Source organism: Eleutherodactylus coqui, chromosome 3, assembly GCF_035609145.1.
Source record: "Eleutherodactylus coqui strain aEleCoq1 chromosome 3, aEleCoq1.hap1, whole genome shotgun sequence".
In the NCBI taxonomy this organism is placed as follows: Eukaryota; Metazoa; Chordata; class Amphibia; order Anura; family Eleutherodactylidae; genus Eleutherodactylus; species Eleutherodactylus coqui.
Window position 1 is genome coordinate 291,860,429 of NC_089839.1, and position 23,168 is coordinate 291,883,596.

A 23,168-nucleotide genomic window follows, 5' to 3' on the forward strand; every position below is an offset into this window, starting at 1 on the left:
TAGGACTTACATCCTTCGTTGGATCTAATGTAACAGAGTGAAGGATTCTGAATCATCTTATTAAATGATTGGGTGGGGGGAAATATTCTGAGGAGGTGCAACATCACCTTCTGTTATTAGAATAATGTATCATCCACATGACAGCATTTCTTGCATCACGATGCCTTCTCCCACGGTTCTCACAAGAAAACCGGAGGAGGAACAAAAAAACCTCTATGCTTTATGACTACTTAAAAAAAAAAAAATGTAGCGCAGATCTTCATTCGTCATCTGGCCCCCCAAAAAACCCAAACCTGCCCCTTATATGGGCAGATCCGCTGTGCATATCTATCCATACCCACAGGCAATGGGAGACGAGGACCCAACAGCGCCTGGCATCGGATATTATTCGTCATTTGAAGAAGCTACAAAATAACTGACGTTCTAACCCAGGATGGTCTCAGCATGACAAACACACACACAGGGAGAGTCGGCTTGTAGTACAAAATGCAGCCGAGCACCGCTATCAATTAGACGGGGAGGAAAGAAAAATGAATTGCTTTCGACAGGCCTGGTGTACACACAACGTAAACCACACACTGAGTGAAAAACAAGGAAATCTCCTGACTTCAAAGGCGGTAAAAACAGCAGGTTGCTTCCCCAAAGAGTTAAAAAAAAAACAAAAAAAAAAACCTAAAATAAAAAAAAAATCCCAAGAGGTGGACGCCAAGTTGTCTTGCTGCGGGAAGCATACAAACAAAATGACACTGCAACGACTGCGCTGAAATCCGGGACCTTAAAAACAACCACAGAAGGAGGGAGGGGGGGAAAAAAAAAAAACACATTTATTTGACTGTAATTGGTTTCTTCGCCGACTTTCAGGAGATCAAAAAGCCGCCTGAAATTCATTTACAAGGGAAGTTGCATTTAGAAAAAAAATAGAGGGAAGTAATGGAAGAGGGAAAGAAAAGTGCCTTCTGGATTCACTTTAATGAAAAAAACTGATCGAAACTGCCTCCCAAGGGAGAAAACAGCGCGGTGACTCCCACTTTGATCTGCTCCCCACGGAGATATCCGCTCCCCTCTGTAGCTTGCAAGATGCTCACTTGATTGACAGGTGCTCTGATGTGCTGCACGCTTTGAACTTCAGACACTTAATTCCCATCAGACTGCAGTCATTTTTATTCTTCCTCAACAGGATTTACAAGCTGGAGATCAGCAGTGGAGAGGATAAAATAAGGTTTGCAGGAGCTTTGAATCTCACATCAAGCCGGGGCTCACTTCAGCTCAGGCCAGATTTGATGTGGCCTTAATCACATTGCAAACCCGATATTTAATTTTTTGGAAAACATTTTTAAAAACGATATAAAAGACGAACGCGAGCTTACAACAGCAGCACGCCAAATAAACGAGGCCTGAGAGGACGGTAGATAATGAAGCACTATGTGCATGTACATGGTCTAGCTACAGGGCTGATACAATGTTGCAAATGATATCAATCGGCTGATTCTGTTACTTCGTAGAGTAGCTGCTAGATAGACACCAGAAAAGAAAATAACCCAAGATGCTTACAGGGGTATTCTGGGCACAGACTAGCATTATAAAATCCAGTGTACATCATCACAATAGGTCATTTTGTAATAGGTTCACTGTAACGGGTCTAGCTACAGTCTTCATTTTTAGTTATGTCACGTGACTCCCCACCCAAAAAAATATCTCCATTGGTCACTGCAGTGAGAAAAGAGCTGCTTGCTACCTGTAGAAATCAGCTCAGTGCGTGAATACCCCTGCAGATTTAAACAGACATATAAATGATTAAATTTTGGGTGCCTGCGGTTACCACTAGGGGGAGCTTACTGTATACTTTTGTGTTCAATGTACAGTATAAACGGTATGCAGTTGGCTCACGCAACTCACAGGAAGTTTTATCACTGACTTATGTTGTGAAAGTTATTTAAAGCAACTACCCAATTTCAGGACAAAATTCTGTTCCAGGATCAGAGGGGGAAGGAAGATATACTACCTGCCTTGTTCTTCTCTGCTGCTCCGATGATCCACCACCTCTGGGACCCAATTTCAGCTGTCCAAGGTGGCTGCAGCAATTTCTAACTACCTTATGGACAAACTGCACTGCTCTGATTGGCCAATAGGAAAGTAGGTAGAGTGCATTGGTAGTCTAACACGGCCAATGCACTTTGGGGCATAAAGTAGTCTAAGAATTGTGTTGGACATGTTGGTTGGCCCAAACTAGGGCCCGGAACTGATGAAACGTAGAGAAGAACTGCAAGCAATATACCACCCATCCCCCCAACCTGTGTGATGCGTTTTTAACATTAAAAAGTCCCATTGACACTTGCGTTAAAAAAAAAAACACGGCGATACCGCGTGGAAAAAAAACACGCAAGAAAAACACAAGTGTGCAAGAGCCCTGACTCTTTATTCAGTCCGTGCGCGCACTCTACTGTTCACAATAGGAGCACGCACAGACATATTGATAGACGGAGCACCTACTTCCTGGGCTGACAGCGTGGGAATAGGGAGCCCAATAAGCATAAACAAATTACACCCCAGGAGTCACCAGAACCCATCCTATAAGCATCATAACTTAGTCTACGCTGCTTCTACAGATTCCCTTTAAATAAGCCACGTTTCAACAAACTTTGCATAAATCAACAGTGAAACCAAAAATAAACTTTGTAATATATAGTTACATAAAATACTTCTTTCTGCGCTGATCATTCACTCTGAGATACTGCTAATATCCATCTCATAACAGATCGAGTCACTGAGGGATCAGATTACATGCTTGCAATAAATGTCTATGGAGGGGGAGGAGTAGGAAATAGCTGCAGAGTGAGAGAGGGTAAATGCACACAGGCGGAAATTCAGTGGTGGGATTTCCCGCAGAATTTCCGCCTGAGCCCGCTGCCATAGGATTTCGTTACATAATGCAATCCTATGCAGACAGCAGTGATTTGACTGCGCGAAATCTCACGCGGTAAACAAATTGCGGCATGTCCTACTTCTGTGTCACTGGTGACGCGCCAGCTCCGCTTTGTGCATGTGCCGCCTGGCCTGCAGTCGGCAGAGCGGGGAAACGCCAGGAGGAGGTGAGCCATGGTGATCACTGCAGGGGCACAGCTCGCATCCCTCTGCGAGAATTCTCACAGTGGGATCCAAGCAGGCCGTTTGCAGGAGGCCAGAGGCAGAAATGCTCACGCAGACACTGCTGTTTCTAGTGTTTTATCTCACCCATATGCTGGATTCACATCTACACTGCTCGTTACTGCTGGATAATGTCCTCCATGCTGGGACAGCTTTTCTGCATGAGAGATAGAGGAGCAGTCTGTGGGGGCCTGCCAACCAATCCCACAAATGGTGCCCCAGCGTGTCCCAAAGTGTGGGCAGCAGCGGTCACATATGCACATTTTCAATGAATTCACTTTAGTTGGTCTCTTTAGAGCTTGAACTTAACTATCTGACGGTCCTATTGAAGTGCATGGACTATCTGTACGCATTGACGACCACTGCTGCCCACATTTTGGAACATGTCCGGGCCCTGTTCTCAGGAAAGGTGGAGTTTCTTGGAGTCAGGGCCTCACTGATCTGCAAGTTATCCCCTATCCTGTGGAAAGGGGTGACTGGCACTCATGACACAACCCCTTTAAGTAAGAGCGCAAGATAGTTTATATTTTGGTTGTGTATTTCATACATCTAGTGTGCGTTAAAAGCAACTAGCTATGTGAAAACAGACTGAGATAGACTGCTAATTGACCACCTCTTCCAAGGCAACCACCGCACCTTCGACACCATGCTTTTGCATCTAGGTGGCACGTCTTCATAGCTTCAAAAATATCATGACCTTGGAACTGTGTACTCAACTAACCTCTCATCATGGATCCTTGTGAGCTTCTGAGCTACCAGTCAACAAAACAAATGACTGCAAGTATAGAATCAATTAAGTGATACAGAAATGAGGTGGTCACGTGACCTCCGGGGATCTTCACAAACTTTGAGTCAACTTTTTTTCCCCCTCAAGTTTCCTGACACCCTGCTGTGGAGTCTATGAGAGGACGGCAGGAAATGAGCCGAACAGACAAGGTGGTCCAAATGTTTTTCATCTGCCATCAGCCAGTATCTTTCTGTGAAGAGACGTCTTTTCTAATCAGCTACGGCAAGGGCAGTCATATTGTTCAGATTACTGCGGAGGTTCATACCAGGGTGATACAGATCATTCGGCTTTAAAGCATTTAGGGATTTATCTAGAAACTTGAACTCTGACTTTGATAAACCATAGAAAACCAAGAAAGAAAAAAAAAAAACTGTTTCCGAAATAGAAGTGAATATAATCCTTCAAGTCCAGACGTTCCAGTGAGGAGGGGGATAGTGTGGGCACGTCTCAGGGCGCAGGCTCCTTCTGGGAAACTCTGCATTCGATCAACCGAAGAAATATCGATTTCTCAGTCATGCCAACCACAAAAACAAGTGATAAGAGTGGCTTACCAGCTGAGCAGTTGCCTGTTAAAGCCAATGTAAGGGTCCTTTGAGGGGAGTTGATTATTGTTTGAACGAGCAACAGGTAGATGCATTGTTGGCTTGTTTAAACGAGAATTGCGCGATTTTACATATCTGCTGTAGAATCAAATAAGAGGGACTGAATGAACACCGCTTAAACCAAACGACTAGTGATGAACGCAATGTTATCGTTCCTTTTCACTCATTTGAAAGATAATCGTTCCATCTAAAAGCACCTTAAAGGGGTTGTCCCGCGCCAAAACGGGTTTTTTTTTGGCTGGAATCGGCACGTGACGGGGCGGAGCTACACGGAGCCGGCATTCTGCACGAGCGGCTCCATTGGAGAGAGCAGAAGACCCGGACTGCGCAAGCGCGGCTAATTTGGCCATCGGAGGGCGAAAATTAGTCGGCTCCATGGGAACGAGGACGCTAGCAACGGAGCAGGTAAGTAAAAAACTTTTTATAACTTCTGTATGGCTCATAATTAATGCACAATGTACATTACAAAGTGCATTAATATGGCCATACAGAAGTGTATAGACCCACTTGCTGCCGCGGGACAACCCCTTTAAGGGGCAGTTGTTACATGTAAACACGGCCTCCAAACGGGAGACGAGCGGCAATTCATTCAATAGTCGTTTCATTTCAGCTCAACTAAAAGCGGTCGCTGGTTGATTATTGTAAGGAGGTAATCATTGCTTTTCAACCACTAGTCAACAACTTTGCAGGGAGGTGTGCGCTTGTGCAGCGTGCATCCCACAGGAATGCTGATTGGCTCGTGCTCACATAAATAAATATATATATTTATTACATGCACACACAGTTCGCCCCCCTTAAACTGGGTTCACACAGGGTGGATTTGCCACGGAAATTCCGTCCGGAACTTCGTCGCGGCCAATCCGCCTGTGGCCGGTAATCGCCGGATTAGCCAGCCATGTGGACGAGATTTGTCAAAAATCTTGTTCACACGGGACGGCCAATCCGTCACGGCAAACTCGGCGCCGATTCCCTGGCTGCAGTATGTAAACTTTTTTCTGTTGCGGTTGCACTCTTCTCTATGGGAGAGCCAGCTGTAACGGAAAAGCATGCGGCCAAGCTACTCCAAAACGCACGGCTGAGTGCTGTGGGTTTTGAAGCAGCGCTTTCCCGGCGGAAATCTCATAGTTTTTCGTTGCGGTCAAACCACGAAATTTCCGGCGGGATTCCACCCTGTGGGAACTCAGCCTTACTTAACACTCATTGGTTCCTGATAACACAAACATGTGCGCGTGATCCTCGACTGAACAGTCCTTGCTGGTCTTCGACGGAACACTCGGTGCGACGGCTTCTGTCTGGTTCTGATCTTTAAAGATACATTTGCTGTTGCAGTTTGTCGCTGGTTTGGCCTTCAACAGAGCAATTAGTACAAGACCTCTCGTTGCTGCAAGTGCCCGCACATAATTAAGTGTTCAGTGAACTTGGAGACCAATAAGCATGGGCTGGTGAGAGGTTGAAATTTCAAATATTCGCCTGCCAAAGATCCTCAAGCCCCCTAACTAGTCGACGAAAGATATTTCAACCCCAATGACTGCTCCTACCAATTGGTTCAGGGATCGTGATATTGAACAAGTGAACAACAGTTGCTAAGCTTTAGCAACGGTATCAAGTATTCAGACGATAGTTGTCTTGTGTAAAGCCACTATAAGACCTGCTGATCTGTACTGTAAAGGTTTGTAATATGGCAGCTATGTGCCCATACTGTCCGTCATACGGAATTCAGGAGAATATAAGGAGCAGTAACAGGGCATGCTGTATCCTTTAGCATATATGGTACTCTTTAATAAAACTCCCCTAGGGAATCAGAGTAGCATCAAACAGGGTATATAATGGAAATCCCTTGGTCATAGGGGTATATGTACATAAGAGTAGTAACACCGAGGGCCAATTTACACACAAAGATAATCCTTCAAAAGATAGGCTTTGAGCGATTGTTTTGCATAAGCTGCTAATGGACAGGAATGTCCATTAGCAGCTTATCACCTTCATTTACATGTTAATGAGCCTACAGAAGCTGTATGTAAGAGAACAGCAGGTGGTCTGTTTTCTACTTACAGCTCTATTGTTCTGCCACAGAGCTGCAAGGGGCTCTCTGCTGAATACAATGTAATCAGCACTCCCGTGGAGAATTCAGCACTATGGACAGCAAACATAGCATGCAGTCTGTTACCATATTCACTCTGGTTGAATGATGGATTTTATGCACAGCTAAAAATCATCGTTCAGCCAAAGATTGAAAGATGGGAACATTTACACAAAACGGTCACTTAAACGACAATCGTTGTGTGTAAATGGGCCTTAAGGTAATAGCCAAGCAAAGAGACAATGCCAAAAGAGACCCTGATTCATTGATGTTTTGCACGGACACTAAAATACATATATTAAAGGGGTCCGTGTAATGATTCATCACTAAAAGGCACCAAAATAAGCCTCCAAAAACTGTAGGCTGCACGATTGTTCAGCTAACAACTGTTTCTCCAGGCTTCTCTATATACATGAATGCTCAGCCGGGCATTAGTGTGTTTAAAGACATAAGCTGCACAGAGACTGCTCTGGTGACGGCTTATCTCCTGTGCAACAAAATGATCAGGCAATAAAATTCAACAATTTTTGGGAAAGCTGAGCTGCTCCCATACACATCACAGAGTCCACGGGTTAAGGAGACTAAACACCTCTGTGTATCGGGGACTTAAATAGTTGTCCCATGTATAAACAGCCAAATCGAAATGGGGGCTAAAAAGATTTACATGAAACTCCCTTTAAACACATGACTAAGCAGATCTACATTTATATCTAAATTTGCCCTAGATTGGTATGTATTTTTAATATATATATTTCTATGGGGGTTTGTAATATAGTGAACTCCCAACACGACCACCACAAAGATAGATGCAGACTGCTAGAAGTTTAGGTGTCAAATAGCTGCTGCTTTAATTGCTCTTTTTTAAAAAGTAACTCTGTAATAAGAGACTCAAAATGGGGCAGAATTACCAAAACTCCTCTCAGGAATGCTAAAGGGCACCTGACCTTTTAGGCTCATTTAATGGCCTGTCTCTCGCTAATCTCGTTATATACTTGCATTATTTATTTATTTATTATAATATTTTTTTGTTTTACCCTTTAAAATAAGAACTGAAGTGCAGCCCTTCTACAACCCACTGCTTGTAGTCAGGCATTCAGCTTCTCTAGTTCTGGGAAGTTAGGGAGTTCTAGTAGCTGTGGGAGAGGCGCTGGCTTCACAGGCTCTCAGATCTGCAGTGAGTGAGTTCATAATCTCTGCCTCTCCAACCTGGTATGCACAGTTCTCTTTATATAATAGACATTATATGTCTGTCCACTTTGCTGTGGGAAAAACAGCATCATTCTTACTGGACTGCTAAGTCTGGAGTGTTTACATTGTCACAGCATTCACAGGGGCCTTGTTAAATGATGTAAACAAGCAAACACACAAGACCCAATAAAGATCAGTCCAATAAGAAATTTGCAGCTTTGGCTACAGAAAACTGGAGACAAATAATAACTACAACATAAAGATAAGTGCAGAGATGACGTACACACTGACTGCAGATATGAGAGCAGCGCAAGTCCAAGAAAGATGATCCTGTAAGCCAGTTTCTCCCCCACAGCTAAAAAAAAATCCCATTTACTACAGAAGCTGAATGTCTAATAACAGTCAGTGAATTGCAGATGGGCAACACTTCAGACTTGAATTAAAACAGTAATTCAAAAAACGAAAATAAATGAAAGTATACTGCAAGATTGAAGAGACACACAGGGTATTGGATAAGCGAAACTATCTGAAAATTTGGGGATGGCACAGTAATCGAAGAGAATCAATAAAAGTAGTCCAAGAGACACCTTTAAAACTGTATGTAGATGATACAAAGTAAAGTAACTATAGAAATCAGTAAAGCATACAGATAATGCCAGGTGTGAAACAAATGGCACAGCTAAGCTTCACACTGGGATTTGAAAATCGCCAGATTAGTTCAATAAACTTTGACAAAATCGTTTAAAAAATACTAAGATCTTACTTACTCCATCATGGACGGTGGGATGGTACAGCAGTCCTGGATGGCAGTGAGAGGGGAAGTGAGATGGGCCGTGTACGACGCTTCCACTACCTGTTTATTTCGCGTCACCACATCCAAGTAACGATTAAACTTCTCCCGGATCTTCTTGGCCAACTGGTAGGACAGAAAACAAAGAGTCATGGGAAATCCCAGGCATGTTTACGACAGGGATTATACTGAACAATTAGATAAATGACCGTTTCCAGGTCCCTAGGGACGAAAAGCTTACTATAATACTGCCCCCTATGTACAAGAATATAACAGCTATAATACTGCCCCCTATGTACAAGAATATAACAGCTATAATACTGCCCCCTATGTACAAGAATATAACTGCTATAATACTGCCCCCTATGTACAAGAATATAACTGCTATAATACTGCCCCCTATGTACAAGAATATAACTGCTATAATACTGCCCCCTATGTACAAGAATATAACTGCTATAATACTGCCCCCTATGTACAAGAATATAACTGCTATAATACTGCCCCCTATGTACAAGAATATAACTGCTATAATACCGCCCCCTATGTACAAGAATATAACTGCTATAATACCGCCCCCTATGTACAAGAATATAACTGCTATAATACCGCCCCCTATGTACAAGAATATAACTGCTATAATACTGCCCCCTATGTACAAGAATATAACTGCTATAATACCGCCCCCTATGTACAAGAATATAACTGCTATAATACTGCCCCCTATGTACAAGAATATAACTGCTATAATACTGCCCCCTATGTACAAGAATATAACTGCTATAATACTGCCCCCTATGTACAAGAATATAACTGCTATAATACTGCCCCCTATGTACAAGAATATAACTGCTATAATACTGCCCCCTATGTACAAGAATATAACTGCTATAATACTGCCCCCTATGTACAAGAATATAACTGCTATAATACTGCCCCCTATGTACAAGAATATAACTGCTATAATACTGCCCCCTATGTACAAGAATATAACTGCTATAATACTGCCCCCTATGTACAAGAATATAACTGCTATAATACTGCCCCCTATGTACAAGAATATAACTGCTATAATACTGCCCCCTATGTACAAGAATATAACTGCTATAATACTGCCCCCTATGTACAAGAATATAACTGCTATAATACTGCCCCCTATGTACAAGAATATAACTGCTATAATACTGCCCCCTATGTACAAGAATATAACTGCTATAATACTGCCCCCTATGTACAAGAATATAACTGCTATAATACTGCCCCCTATGTACAAGAATATAACTGCTATAATACTGCCCCCTATGTACAAGAATATAACTGCTATAATACTGCCCCCTATGTACAAGAATATAACTGCTATAATACTGCCCCCTATGTACAAGAATATAACTGCTATAATACTGCCCCCTATGTACAAGAATATAACTGCTATAATACTGCCCCCTATGTACAAGAATATAACTGCTATAATACTGCCCCCTATGTACAAGAATATAACTGCTATAATACTGCCCCCTATGTACAAGAATATAACTGCTATAATACTGCCCCCTATGTACAAGAATATAACTGCTATAATACTGCCCCCTATGTACAAGAATATAACTGCTATAATACTGCCCCCTATGTACAAGAATATAACTGCTATAATACTGCCCCCTATGTACAAGAATATAACTGCTATAATACTGCCCCCTATGTACAAGAATATAACTGCTATAATACTGCCCCCTATGTACAAGAATATAACTGCTATAATACTGCCCCCTATGTACAAGAATATAACTGCTATAATACTGCCCCCCTATGTACAAGAATATAACTGCTATAATACTGCCCCCCTATGTACAAGAATATAACTGCTATAATACTGCCCCCCTATGTACAAGAATATAACTGCTATAATACTGCCCCCCTATGTACAAGAAAATAACTGCTATAATACTGCCCCCCTATGTACAAGAATATAACTGCTATAATACTGCCCCCCTATGTACAAGAATATAACTGCTATAATACTGCCCCCCTATGTACAAGAATATAACTGCTATAATACTGCCCCCCTATGTACAAGAATATAACTGCTATAATACTGCCCCCCTATGTACAAGAATATAACTGCTATAATACTGCCCCCCTATGTACAAGAATATAACTGCTATAATACTGCCCCCCTATGTACAAGAATATAACTGCTATAATACTGCCCCCCTATGTACAAGAATATAACTGCTATAATACTGCCCCCCTATGTACAAGAATATAACTGCTATAATACTGCCCCCCTATGTACAAGAATATAACTGCTATAATACTGCCCCCCTATGTACAAGAATATAACTGCTATAATACTGCCCCCCTATGTACAAGAATATAACTGCTATAATACTGCCCCCCTATGTACAAGAATATAACTGCTATAATACTGCCCCCTATGTACAAGAATATAACTGCTATAATACTGCCTCCTATGTACAAGAATATAACTGCTATAATACTGCCCCCTATGTACAAGAATATAACTACTATAATACTGCCCCCTATGTACAAGAATATAACTACTATAATACTGCCCCCTATGTACAAGAATATAACTACTATAATACTGCCCCCTATGTACAAGAATATAACTACTATAATACAGCCCCCTAAGGTACAAGAATATAACTACTATAATACTGCCCCCTATGTACAAGAATATAACTACTATAATACTGCCCCCTATGTACAAGAATATATCTACTATAATACTGCTCCTATGTACAAGAATATAACTACTATAATGCTGCCCCCTATGTACAAGAATATAACTACTATAATACTGCCCCCTATGTACAAGAATATATCTACTATAATACTGCTCCTATGTACAAGAATATAACTACTATAATGCTGCAGTCCCCCAATTACAAGAATATAACTACTATAATACTGCCCCCTATGTACAAGAATATAACTACTATAATACTGCCCCCCATGTACAATAATATAACTGCTATAATACTGCTCCTATGTACAAGAATATAACTACTATAATGCTGCCCTCCCCCCATGTACAAGAATATAACTGCCATAATACCGCCCCCTATGTACAAGAATATAACTGCTATAGTATTGCACAGACAGGACAAGCTTCATATTGTATTCAATGTTCTCTTCACACATTTGCTTTCCATTTTTCACCACGAACCTCTCCCCTTCCCAGTCACCGGGCCCCTGATGTAAGCTGTGATTAGACATCCAACCCCTTCTCAGCTAGTAATCCAATCTCTCCAATTAATAAACCCCAGCTGGGTTGCTGAGAACTTATATTGACAAATGAATTCTTTAACTGTTATTAACAAAACGCGTCGGGCCAGGATATTTTTATGTTGTTGTGTGAATGGGATTTGCAAAGCAATCGCTCATTATTCAAAGTCATTTGCATGAAAATCTACAACTGTACCAGACGTCTCCGAGGAGGGAAAATCTGAAATGAAATATTATCCTAATCTAGAGATGCCATACATCTATCTCTACCTGGTCCCTGAGTAGTTATTACATCCATGCCGTATTAAGTCTATTAGAATTAAACAACCTGTAGCCCACAAAATAAGCGGGTAATGGAGTGAATAAGGGGTGCAGCAATCACAAGTATGGGGACCCAAAAGTGCTTGACGAAGAGACCCAGTCCAGAGCTTCCTGTACAACACTGGTGGGTTCTAGATGCTTAACAGATGACTGTCAACTACAAAGGCAGTTCAGTCAATGCTGACCATAGGTTAGATGGAATCCTCTGCCGATAATAAACACACCAGAACAGTCTGGTGCACAAACGCAGCCGTGCGGGGCCAAGATCTTAATACAGCCCCAGTGCCGGGCGCCACGCACCGATATAGCCCCAGTGCCGGGCGCCACGCACCGATATAGCCCCAGTGCCGGGCGCCACGCACCGATATAGCCCCAGTGCCGGGCGCCACGCACCGATATAGCCCCAGTGCCGGGCGCCACGCACCGATATAGCCCCAGTGCCGGGCGCCACGCACCGATATAGCCCCAGTGCCGGGCGCCACGCACCGATATAGCCCCAGTGCCGGGCGCCACGCACCGATATAGCCCCAGTGCCGGGCGCCACGCACCGATATAGCCCCAGTGCCGGGCGCCACGCACCGATATAGCCCCAGTGCCGGGCGCCACGCACCGATATAGCCCCAGTGCCGGGCGCCACGCACCGATATAGCCCCAGTGCCGGGCGCCACGCACCGATATAGCCCCAGTGCCGGGCGCCACGCACCGATATAGCCCCAGTGCCGGGCGCCACGCACCGATATAGCCCCAGTGCCGGGCGCCACGCACCGATATAGCCCCAGTGCCGGGCGCCACGCACCGATATAGCCCCAGTGCCGGGCGCCACGCACCGATATAGCCCCAGTGCCGGGCGCCACGCACCGATATAGCCCCAGTGCCGGGCGCCACGCACCGATATAGCCCCAGTGCCGGGCGCCACGCACCGATATAGCCCCAGTGCCGGGCGCCACGCACCGATATAGCCCCAGTGCCGGGCGCCACGCACCGATATAGCCCCAGTGCCGGGCGCCACGCACCGATATAGCCCCAGTGCCGAGCGCCACGCACCGATATAGCCCCAGTGCCGAGCGCCACGCACCGATATAGCCCCAGTGCCGAGCGCCACGCACCGATATAGCCCCAGTGCCGAGCGCCACGCACCGATATAGCCCCAGTGCCGAGCGCCACGCACCGATATAGCCCCAGTGCCGAGCGCCACGCACCGATATAGCCCCAGTGCCGAGCGCCACGCACCGATATAGCCCCAGTGCCGAGCGCCACGCACCGATATAGCCCCAGTGCCGAGCGCCACGCACCGATATAGCCCCAGTGCCGAGCGCCACGCACCGATATAGCCCCAGTGCCGAGCGCCACGCACCGATATAGCCCCAGTGCCGAGCGCCACGCACCGATATAGCCCCAGTGCCGAGCGCCACGCACCGATATAGCCCCAGTGCCGAGCGCCACGCACCGATATAGCCCCAGTGCAGAGCGCCACGCACCGATATAGCCCCAGTGCAGAGCGCCACGCACCGATATAGCCCCAGTGCCGAGCGCCACGCACCGATTATAGCCCCAGTGCCGAGCGCCACGCACCGATTATAGCCCCAGTGCCGAGCGCCACGCACCGATTATAGCCCCAGTGCCGAGCGCCACGCACCGATTATAGCCCCAGTGCCGAGCGCCACGCACCGATTATAGCCCCAGTGCCGAGCGCCACGCACCGATATAGCCCCAGTGCCGAGCGCCACGCACCGATATAGCCCCAGTGCCCAGCGCCACACACCAATGTAGCTCCAGTGCCAAGCGCCACACACTAATGTAGCCCCAGTGCCAAGCGCCACACACTAATGTAGCCCCAGTGCCAAGCGCCGTACAATATAGCCCCAGTGCCAAGCGCCGTACAATATAGCCCCAGTGCCAAGCGCCGTACAATATAGCCCCAGTGCCAAGCGCCGTACAATATAGCCCCAGTGCCAAGCGCCGTACAATATAGCCCCAGTGCCAAGCGCCGTACAATATAGCCCCAGTGCCAAGCGCCGTACAATATAGCCCCAGTGCCAAGCGCCGTACAATATAGCCCCAGTGCCAAGCGCCGTACAATATAGCCCCAGTGCCAAGCGCCGTACAATATAGCCTCAGTGCCAAGCGCCGTACAATATAGCCTCAGTGTCAAGCGCCGTACAATATAGCCTCAGTGTCAAGCGCCGTACAATATAGCCTCAGTGTCAAGCGCCGTACAATATAGCCCCAGTGCCAAGCGCCGTACAATATAGCCCCAGTGCCAAGCGCCGTACAATATAGCCCCAGTGCCAAGCGCCGTACAATATAGCCCCAGTGCCAAGCGCCGTACAATATAGCCCCAGTGCCAAGCGCCGTACAATATAGCCTCAGTGGCAAGTGCCGTAATTAATATAGTCCTAGGGTAAGGCTTCGTAAATAAATATTGCCCCAGAACCAAGCTCTGTATATAATTATAGCTCCAGAACCAAGCTCCGCATATAAATATAGCGCTAGAACCAAGCTCTATATATAAGTACAGCACTAGAGCCAAGCTCCATATTTAAATATAGCCCCAGAACAAAAGGTCAGTGTATAAATATAGCACAAACCAACCTCAATACATCAACAATACCAGCTCCAATCCATACCAAATACAGGAACAGAACTGAGGGATTGTGTTGTGGGGGTGCTTAGAGGCTGACAGCAGTGCCTAAGAGCATAAGGGGGCAGGAGGCAGATTAACATCTTCATCAGCACTTCGGCCCTATTCACCAATCAGGTTACTGGAATTGTGACTCAACCAATCAGGTTGCTGGAATTGCTGAATAGGGCCGAATTGCTGATGAAGATGTTAAAATGCGGGCAGGAGACAGAGCGGGAGTGGGTGGGGGGAGATAATTCATGTAGCTCCACAAAGCACTGCTGCATGGAGGAAGTTCAGCTGCCATTGTGGACCTAAGGGGGTGACTGCCCCCAGCCTACATCTACCTGGTGCTCCCAACCACAAGTAGTGACACCACAGGTGGATATGAAGTATTACACAGTTCCCAATTAACTCAATGGGCTGTCTGAGCATTGTCGGGTCCTCCAGGTAAAGAAAGGCTTCTGAATGGGTGACCCCTAACTAGTAACACGAAATTTCCTAATGGGGCATTTGAAAATGAATTTTCCAAGCCACCAAACTTCACAGGATGGATGATAAAAGTGGGATTGGTGGGGGTCTCCCAAGAACCCGGGTCCCATGTTCCCCTCTCCTCCTTACTGCAGGCTTACTGTATCCCTCCACAGTGAGGAGGAGACTTAATGAAGCAGCGATCACACATGCGCAATGACACTCCATCCATTTTCAATGAGACGGCCGAAGATAGTCGAGTGCTTGTACCCGGCTATTTCCGTCATCGCCATTGAAATGAATGAAGTGACAAGTATGCTCAGCCACCGCTCTATTTAATTTCCTCCTCACTGGGGGGTGGGGTGCAGAGAGCCCGCAGTGACAGAAGAGAGGACATCGGGGCCCGATTCTTGGGATCACTAAGGATCTCAGCAGTGATCTGGAGATATAACCGTTTTCTGATACAGCCCCTTTAACAATCTAATCAGTCACGTAGATGACAAAAATTGCGTCAAAGTTCCTTTTGAAGCCTCCATTGCAGATCCAGCAGAAATTCTGGGACAAAGTAGCACAGCATTCGTCCAGTAAAATGACAGTCGGAATGCCAGAACCAGACTGACCCCATTACAGTCCATGAGATCCGTTTGGCTGAAACATGTGCTAGGTTCATCGGTTCCAGCTTTTTCGTTGTTCAACTCCCAAAGACAGATCCAAACGACATTAGCCCTATTAAATCTTATTTTCTCGAATTTACCATTAAAAAAGGTGCCTGAAAACTGTTATACATGCACTATTTCCCTTCATGACTAAAGCCCCATTTACACGCAACGATTATCGCTCAAAATTAGTTCAAACGATGGCATGTAAACACTTCCATCCTTCACTCTTTGGCTGAATGATGATTTTTAGGTGAGCATAAAATCCATCCCTCAGCCAGAGACGGATAGCAGGGACTGCGCTCCACAGGAGCAGCTGATTACATTGTGTTCAGTTGACAACTCGTGCCAGCCCTTAGGAAGACATTGCAGCTGAGTGCAAAGTCCAGACCACATGCTGGGGTTTGCAAACAGCTGCTAGAGGCTGATTGGCACGCAAATGAAGCTGATAAAGTGCTAATGGGCCTATTAGTACTTTATGTAAAAACAGTCGCTAAGACTGTCAATCTTTCAATCATTTGAAAAGCCTGAAGGGGCATGGCCTGAACATCACTTTTCCTAACATTTTATAGTAGATCTGCCCTATTTTGTTTGCCTGCAGCCCCGAGGTCGCCCGTGTGACCCTAACTTGGAAAACGACAGCAGACGGCAGCAAACTAATATTGGTTCCTCCGGCCTATGGGGAGCCGGCGAGCGGAGATGTGATAGCGTTAAATATGGAAATATGTTTTGTAAGTGGATTTTATTTTCCTCTTATAAGACAACCTCAAACAGCCCTTTGAATATCAATCCCTTTTGTGTTTTCAATGGGAGGCGTTTTCTTTTTATCCAGCCTATCTGTTCCTTTTATCTGGCTTAATTTTCCCCAGGCGTCCTTTTTGTTTATCGGCACATATCCCCCGAGCCGCTCCGCAGCGTCGCTCCCTTAAACTTTGCATCTCAAAAGAAGCCCCTTTCAGATGAAAAATGACATCTCAAAGGCAAAAAAGGATTTCAATCTTATCAAGAGCGGATTGTGAATATGAATCCACAGCTGGTAAATAAAGGGGAGGGGGAGGTATGATGGCGGGCAAAGGACGGCGGGGAGTATCATCGCCGGAACAGCAGCGGGAGAACCTCTGACTGTAGTCCTTACGAAACTACAACTCCCAGCATGCACTAGCTTTAACCACTTTAAACCCTTCTATCTGACCGAGGCTCTCACCTGCTGGGGTGAAGCACGGGGATCTCTCTCGCTCTCGGCTTGATGCTCGTTTGAGTAACGAACACCAGCAAGTACGCAAATACTTGAACGAGCATCAAACTTGGCAGAGTATGTTCGCTCAACTCTAACAGTAACCAATCACAGCACAGATTTCATATTATGTTCTGCTGTGGGAAAACAAAAGCTGAGCTGCAATTGGTTGTAGGAAACTAAGACCTTTTTTTTCTCCTCTTAGACCATTTTATAAACCTGCCCGATTGTTTCTATTTTCCAGGCAGCAGTATAAAGAATGGAGGTTTTTATCTCAGTGGTCACGGTTACGTCCATCACTTACCAGACTTGTTTCTTTTCTATATGCTTTTGATAAAGAAAATCTGTGCGCTCACCAAACTTTGCAAATGCAGAAAAGGGGGATACATTACATATCCCTGAACATCGCTATGGAAACGGAAATGGAAACCTCCATTATTTACACTGCTGTCCTAACATGATATTTATGACAGCCTGGTGACCCTTTTAAATATTGGTGTGAAAGAGTACCTATACTTTTTTTAAATGTACAGAAAAGGCGATTTTAAGAATTTTTGCAATAGGCCGAAAAACCCTATTCTCTGCATTTCTGCAGCTAGGTGAGGAAGGTGCAATAGAGGGGGCTCCATCCAGCGGTGTCTGCTAGTGGTCTCTCTAGAACAGCTATAAAAACACTGTTGACAATATACAGTTCCATTTTATTAACAAATGCATTGTAATTCATATAATCTCATTTGTCCCGTGTCCCCCAATGTGTATATACCATCACCGGGGTGTTGTATAAATCCTCTCGCTTCCGTCGCTATTCCTAGCGGTAAGCTGTGTCAGGAGAAGCTGTTCTATTCTGCAGATTGCTTCTCCCTACAAAAAACCCCACTCAACAACAGACTGGATGCACCATCAGGGTGTCAATGCATTGGGTGTGCAATAGTGTATGTCACAACCCGATGTAAGGAGTCCCTGACAATGCATCGGGTCCGGCGATGAGTGGACCCGCTGTGAGGAGGAGAAGCAGTCTGCAGAATAGAACAGCTTCTCCTGATACAGCACACCGCCAGGGACAGTGACAGAAGCTAATGGATTGATAGAACACTCCAGTGATGGGACACAGGAGAACGGAGATTACTGGGTATAAGAGATAACTATCAACCAACTAACGAGCGTTTGCTCGTTTGTCAACTGAGGGTTGCTTTCAGCAAGCATAAAAACGCTAGTAGGTTGGCTGCACATCTATGTTATCGGGAAGAATTACAGCCAACCAAGTGTCAGATGATTTGAGTAAATCGGAGGGCTTAGACTCACTGTGCCTAATGTGTAGGGGCACCAATATAGCCAAAGCTCACTAATTTAGTGTTTAAATTTAATTACAGAGAAATTGGCAGCGGCCATTTTTTGGTCAATAAGATATTTGGAGGACTGGACATGTTGGGTTTACACACACCCGATTCTTTGCTAGGACATATTGTTGTCTCCATTTACATCCCATGCTGCCATCGTCAACTTCTAACTATCACTGTCTTCTAAGCTCCCACAATGCACCGCTCTCTGGTAACAGAAGAGCAGAATTCTAGATTTGGCTCTAGACCCGAATGGAGACAGCCAGTAACTCAAAACCAGTACAACTCAAGTAAAGAGAAGCCATTACAAAGTTACTCAACATTTTATGTTGTTTGCTAGTAAAGGCTGTGGAGATAAATCAGTGTGGCCCATAGTGACCAATTGGTGTAAATCCCCCCCTCACATCGGCTACGATAAACAGCAAGGACAGGACATTCACAAACCAATGACTGACGCAGCCTTTAAAGGGGTTATACCATGAATAAAGTTTCTCTAGAAATGTCCGAAAGGGGTTTTAAATGCCATTTTGAAGTACTTTGCACGGTTTTAAATGAAAAAAATATATAAATATTTTTTCACCTTTTCTGTGTCCCCCTCATTACAACTAATATGTGCTATTGTGGGTGGGCTGCTGGGCAGCGTCACAACCCATTACTCTTATCAATAAGTCTTTCCTTCACCCATGCTCAACATCACCAACTCATTCTTTTTCCCCCCTGGTATATGTAAATATAGTCCCTGCTAACTTCCCAGTCAGCCTCCCCACACCTCTGGCAGCTGTAAATATATTCCCACAGTAAGCTCCCCAGTCAGCCTCCTCACACCTCTGGCAGCTGTAAATATATTCCCACAGTAAGCTCCCCAGTCAGCCTCCTTCCTACTCTGGTAGCTGTAAAAATAGCCCCCAGTAAGTTCCCAGTCAGTCTTCTTCCACCTTTGGTAGTTGGGAACATACTCCCCCAATAAGTTCCTTAGTGAGTCGCCTTCCTTCCCTGGCAGCTATAAATACGTATCATTTATACTATGACAGCTGTCAATATATTTCCCCAGTAAGTCTTCTTCCTCTTTGGGAGCTGTAAATCTATTCCCCCTTGTTAGCTAGTCTCCTCTCCCCTCTGGCAGTTGTAAATTTAGTGCCCAATAAGTCTCCCTGCATATACTTGGATAATACCAGGGAGTATGAAGCCATTAAAAGAAATCGCTGCTTGCTCACAGTCAATCCTAGGGGGCAGACTTCCCAGCTTTACTGCATTCTTCTATGCCGCGGTAGAAAATGATTCCTATTGGCTGACCTGCAGTGAACAGAGGATCGCTATGCACAGACATGGCTGTGTGGGCAATGACTGAGCATGTGCGTCCACCCGCATGCCGCTCATTAGATGGACATGCACATTTGCCATACACTGAACACCAGATGGCGCCATATTAAGATGTCAGGACTTCTCGCTGGATTACTTTAAATGCACACAAGCGGCGAACATTGTTAACTGCTCACGATCCGTACAAGGGATATAATATATACTGGTGCGACTACCCCTTTAAAAAAAAGGTAAAGATTTACACTGAGCAGCCGGGTAAACCAGTCTCCGTAGTGAATATTTAATAGCAACCGTTGATGAGGAACAAACAGGTTAAGAGACTCCCATAAATAACCTCCAGCTAGCTGGTGTAAAGCCCTAAAGTTATCAACACCCCAACCTTAATCCTATAGCGAAGCGGAAACTAATTTAAATTAGATGGTAAGAATACGGGAGTAGATTTTGGCACGTGATAAATCAGAGCATTTACAAAACACAATTAGAGGGGCCTTTGGGGGGGGGGGGGGATAGGCAAACGACGAGGCGCACAGAGCAACTGCCACGGCTGCTCCCTACACATATGGCACCTATGCATTTCCCACAATGCATCCGAGTGATGGGCTGAAATAGGACAACCTATAAATGAGAAATCACGAAGTAGAGATAGAAAAAAGAAAAATGCACGTCTACAGAATACGGGCCGAGGAAGGACCCACAATCAAAAGTGTCCAGTATGGGGATGGCTGCCTGTTCCCAGAGCGGCTGTCTCATTGGTGACCCTTCCAGTTTTGTGCATGCTTTAGGCCGCCTGCACACGAGCGGAAATCCCGCCGCGGGATTTCCGCCGCTGAAAGTTTGCATAGGAGTGCATTAAAATGCACACTCCTATGCAGACGGCCGCGGTTTGGCCGCGCGAAATCTCGCGCGGCAAACAAACCGCGGCATGTCCTAATTTTCTGCGGGGCACGCACTCACCCAGCCGCCGGCTCCGGTCTGCGCATGTGCCGGCTGCGCGGCAGCCGGCACATGAAAGAGCCGGGGCCGCCAGGCGCGGGTGAGTACACGCTCGTCCCTGCAGGCGCTCGGGTCGGGTCCCGCGGCGAGAATTCTCGCTACCGGATCCGACCCGCTCGTCTGCAGGCGGCCTTACATGTCCAATATCAGCAGCTTATCCGCTTCCCTCGATGGAAACAACATGCATCATCTCTGGAAGAAGGCAGCCATGTTCATCTAACCCCTTTAGGGTGTGTTCACACGGGACGGATACGCTGCAGATTCTCCACTCCGCTGGACAGTTGATAAACAATACTGAAATCCGCAAGACATAAAGTCGCCCCTTGTTGCGGATTTCGTGGCATTTTTCTTGGTTACTGTGGGGGTTTTAATGTTATTTTGAATTCAATTCGTTTCTGCGGATTTTCCTCTATATTACCTCTATGTTAAATTCTGCTGCGGAAACGTGTGGAAAAAGCTGCTAATACGCTGTTTTTCTGCAACGTGAAAATCCGCCCAGCAAGCACAATTAGGCAGCGAATATTTTACACTCCATGTAGACAAAAAAAAAATGTTAAAAAAATCACTAAGATTAATTCATTTAGCTGGGATTTCAAAATGTTGCGGGATGTACACCGGAAATTCTGCAGTGGACATTCCGCAGAGTATCGGTCCAGTGTGAACACAGCCTTAGGGCTCCGGCACACTGGCCATTGTGACATTGCTGCGCTTTTTAACACAAATGTCAGTAGGACTTTTAAATGTTAAAAAAGCATCGCTCAAAAATCGCAAGTGTGCGATCGCCAGCGTGCAGGAGCCCTTAGAGTGACTGGTTTGCTGTGAATTTTGTGCAGATCTGCAACAGATTTCACAAATTCAATATGAATTGAAGTCTCGCAGCAGAATCAGATCCGGCACCCCCCAGAGACCCTAAACTTACCTGTCCAGATCTGCAGCGCGAGTATCGGACGGCGAGCCGGCACAGTACAGCGCATGACACGCCGGCGAATATCGCAGATTCCCGCAATACTTTTGCTGCACCCACAGCGCAAAGTATCGCGGAACGGACAACTTCAATTGACTGCAATGGAAGCCTCCCGCGCGTTTTTCCGCACAAATTAGAACATGCTGCAATTCTCCCCCTGCTAGCGGGGGGAAGGGGGGGGGGGGGGGATAATAAAAAAAAAAAAAAATTTTTTTTTAAAAATTTAAAAAGAAAAAAAAAAAAAAAAAAAAAAAAAAAAAAATCGCAGTTGATTCCCGCTCATGGGCAAGGGAAAATCGATTTACACAGCATGTCTATGGACGGACATTGCTGTGGAAATCGCGGTGGGTGTCTGACCGCGATTTCCGCATTGATAATCCGTCCGTGGGCATTCGGCTTTAAAGAGATTCTGCTGGCGGCTCTAACCCTACTGAACAGGAGACAGGGGCAGACTAGTGATTGAAGAGTTCTTTCCAAAATTAGGTTTGTTACTGTTGCATTTCAAAACATGACTGCAACAAAGTCTTTAAAACTTTCCTGCACCGCATGCAAATATCAATGCTCTGGTCCAGTGGGCGGGCCCGGACGGCCTCTTTTAGCGGGCGCTTTTTACATAAACCCACCCACCTCACCCGCTGCTGGGTACGTCATCCACAGAATGCTTCCACCTTTTGTGCATGTGCCAGAAGTTTGTGAACCAGGGCATGCGCAGATGAGAAAAGGCCTGCCCACAATAGGAATGCATGATCTGCACATGGGCCAGTCTATAAAACAACTGATGCATGCGTGAAAGTTCAAAGCCCTCCATGGAAGACATATACAGCAACAGCCGAGAGGAGAGAGTTTATTCAAAAACCTCAGGCCAGAGAAGACAATCCAGGCCGGCCCACTGCACTGACCGCGGATGTTAGCATGTGGAGCAGGAAAGTTTTAAAAAACTTTTTTGCAGTTTTTAAATGGAACACTGACAACCTTTTTTTTTTTTTTTTGGAAAGCACTCTTCTTCATCAGCAGTCGGCCCGTTGTCTGTTTAGTAGGGTTAAACCCACCGACAGGTCCCTTTAATATACGTAAATCTGGGAAAAAAAACCTTAAGAGGCTGTTTGGGCCTCGGTAACGCTACAATTCATGTCGTCTCCTGGAACAAGAATTTGTAATTTGCCCGGTTACAAATCTCTCCGATCGGGTTTCCTTAGCAGAAGGCTTTTGCCCCTCATGTCATTACAACTTAACACGGCAAGTTAGTCAAACTTACTGAGGCCTGACCTCTTTACACACTGCATTGCAGTCAATCGGCAGCGGCAGCCATTAAAGTGCTGAATGACAAACGTCACCCTCCCTGTTTATTCTCCATCTGGCCAGTAAACTCTCCGCTCCGGCCTTTCACCGCACTGAAAGATGGGCCCTGCCAT

At 45.6% G+C, this 23,168-nt stretch overlaps 1 protein-coding gene across 1 annotated transcript in view; it reads right to left on the reverse strand.

Moving 5' to 3' along the window:
- Nucleotides 1-23,168, reverse strand: part of CACHD1 (cache domain containing 1) — a 154,210-nt gene that overhangs the window by 74,041 nt on the left and 57,001 nt on the right. The window contains exon 3 of the mRNA XM_066597687.1: nt 8,569-8,717. Coding sequence (XP_066453784.1) covers nt 8,569-8,717 — 149 coding nt within the window. The remainder of the gene's footprint in view (nt 1-8,568; nt 8,718-23,168) is intronic.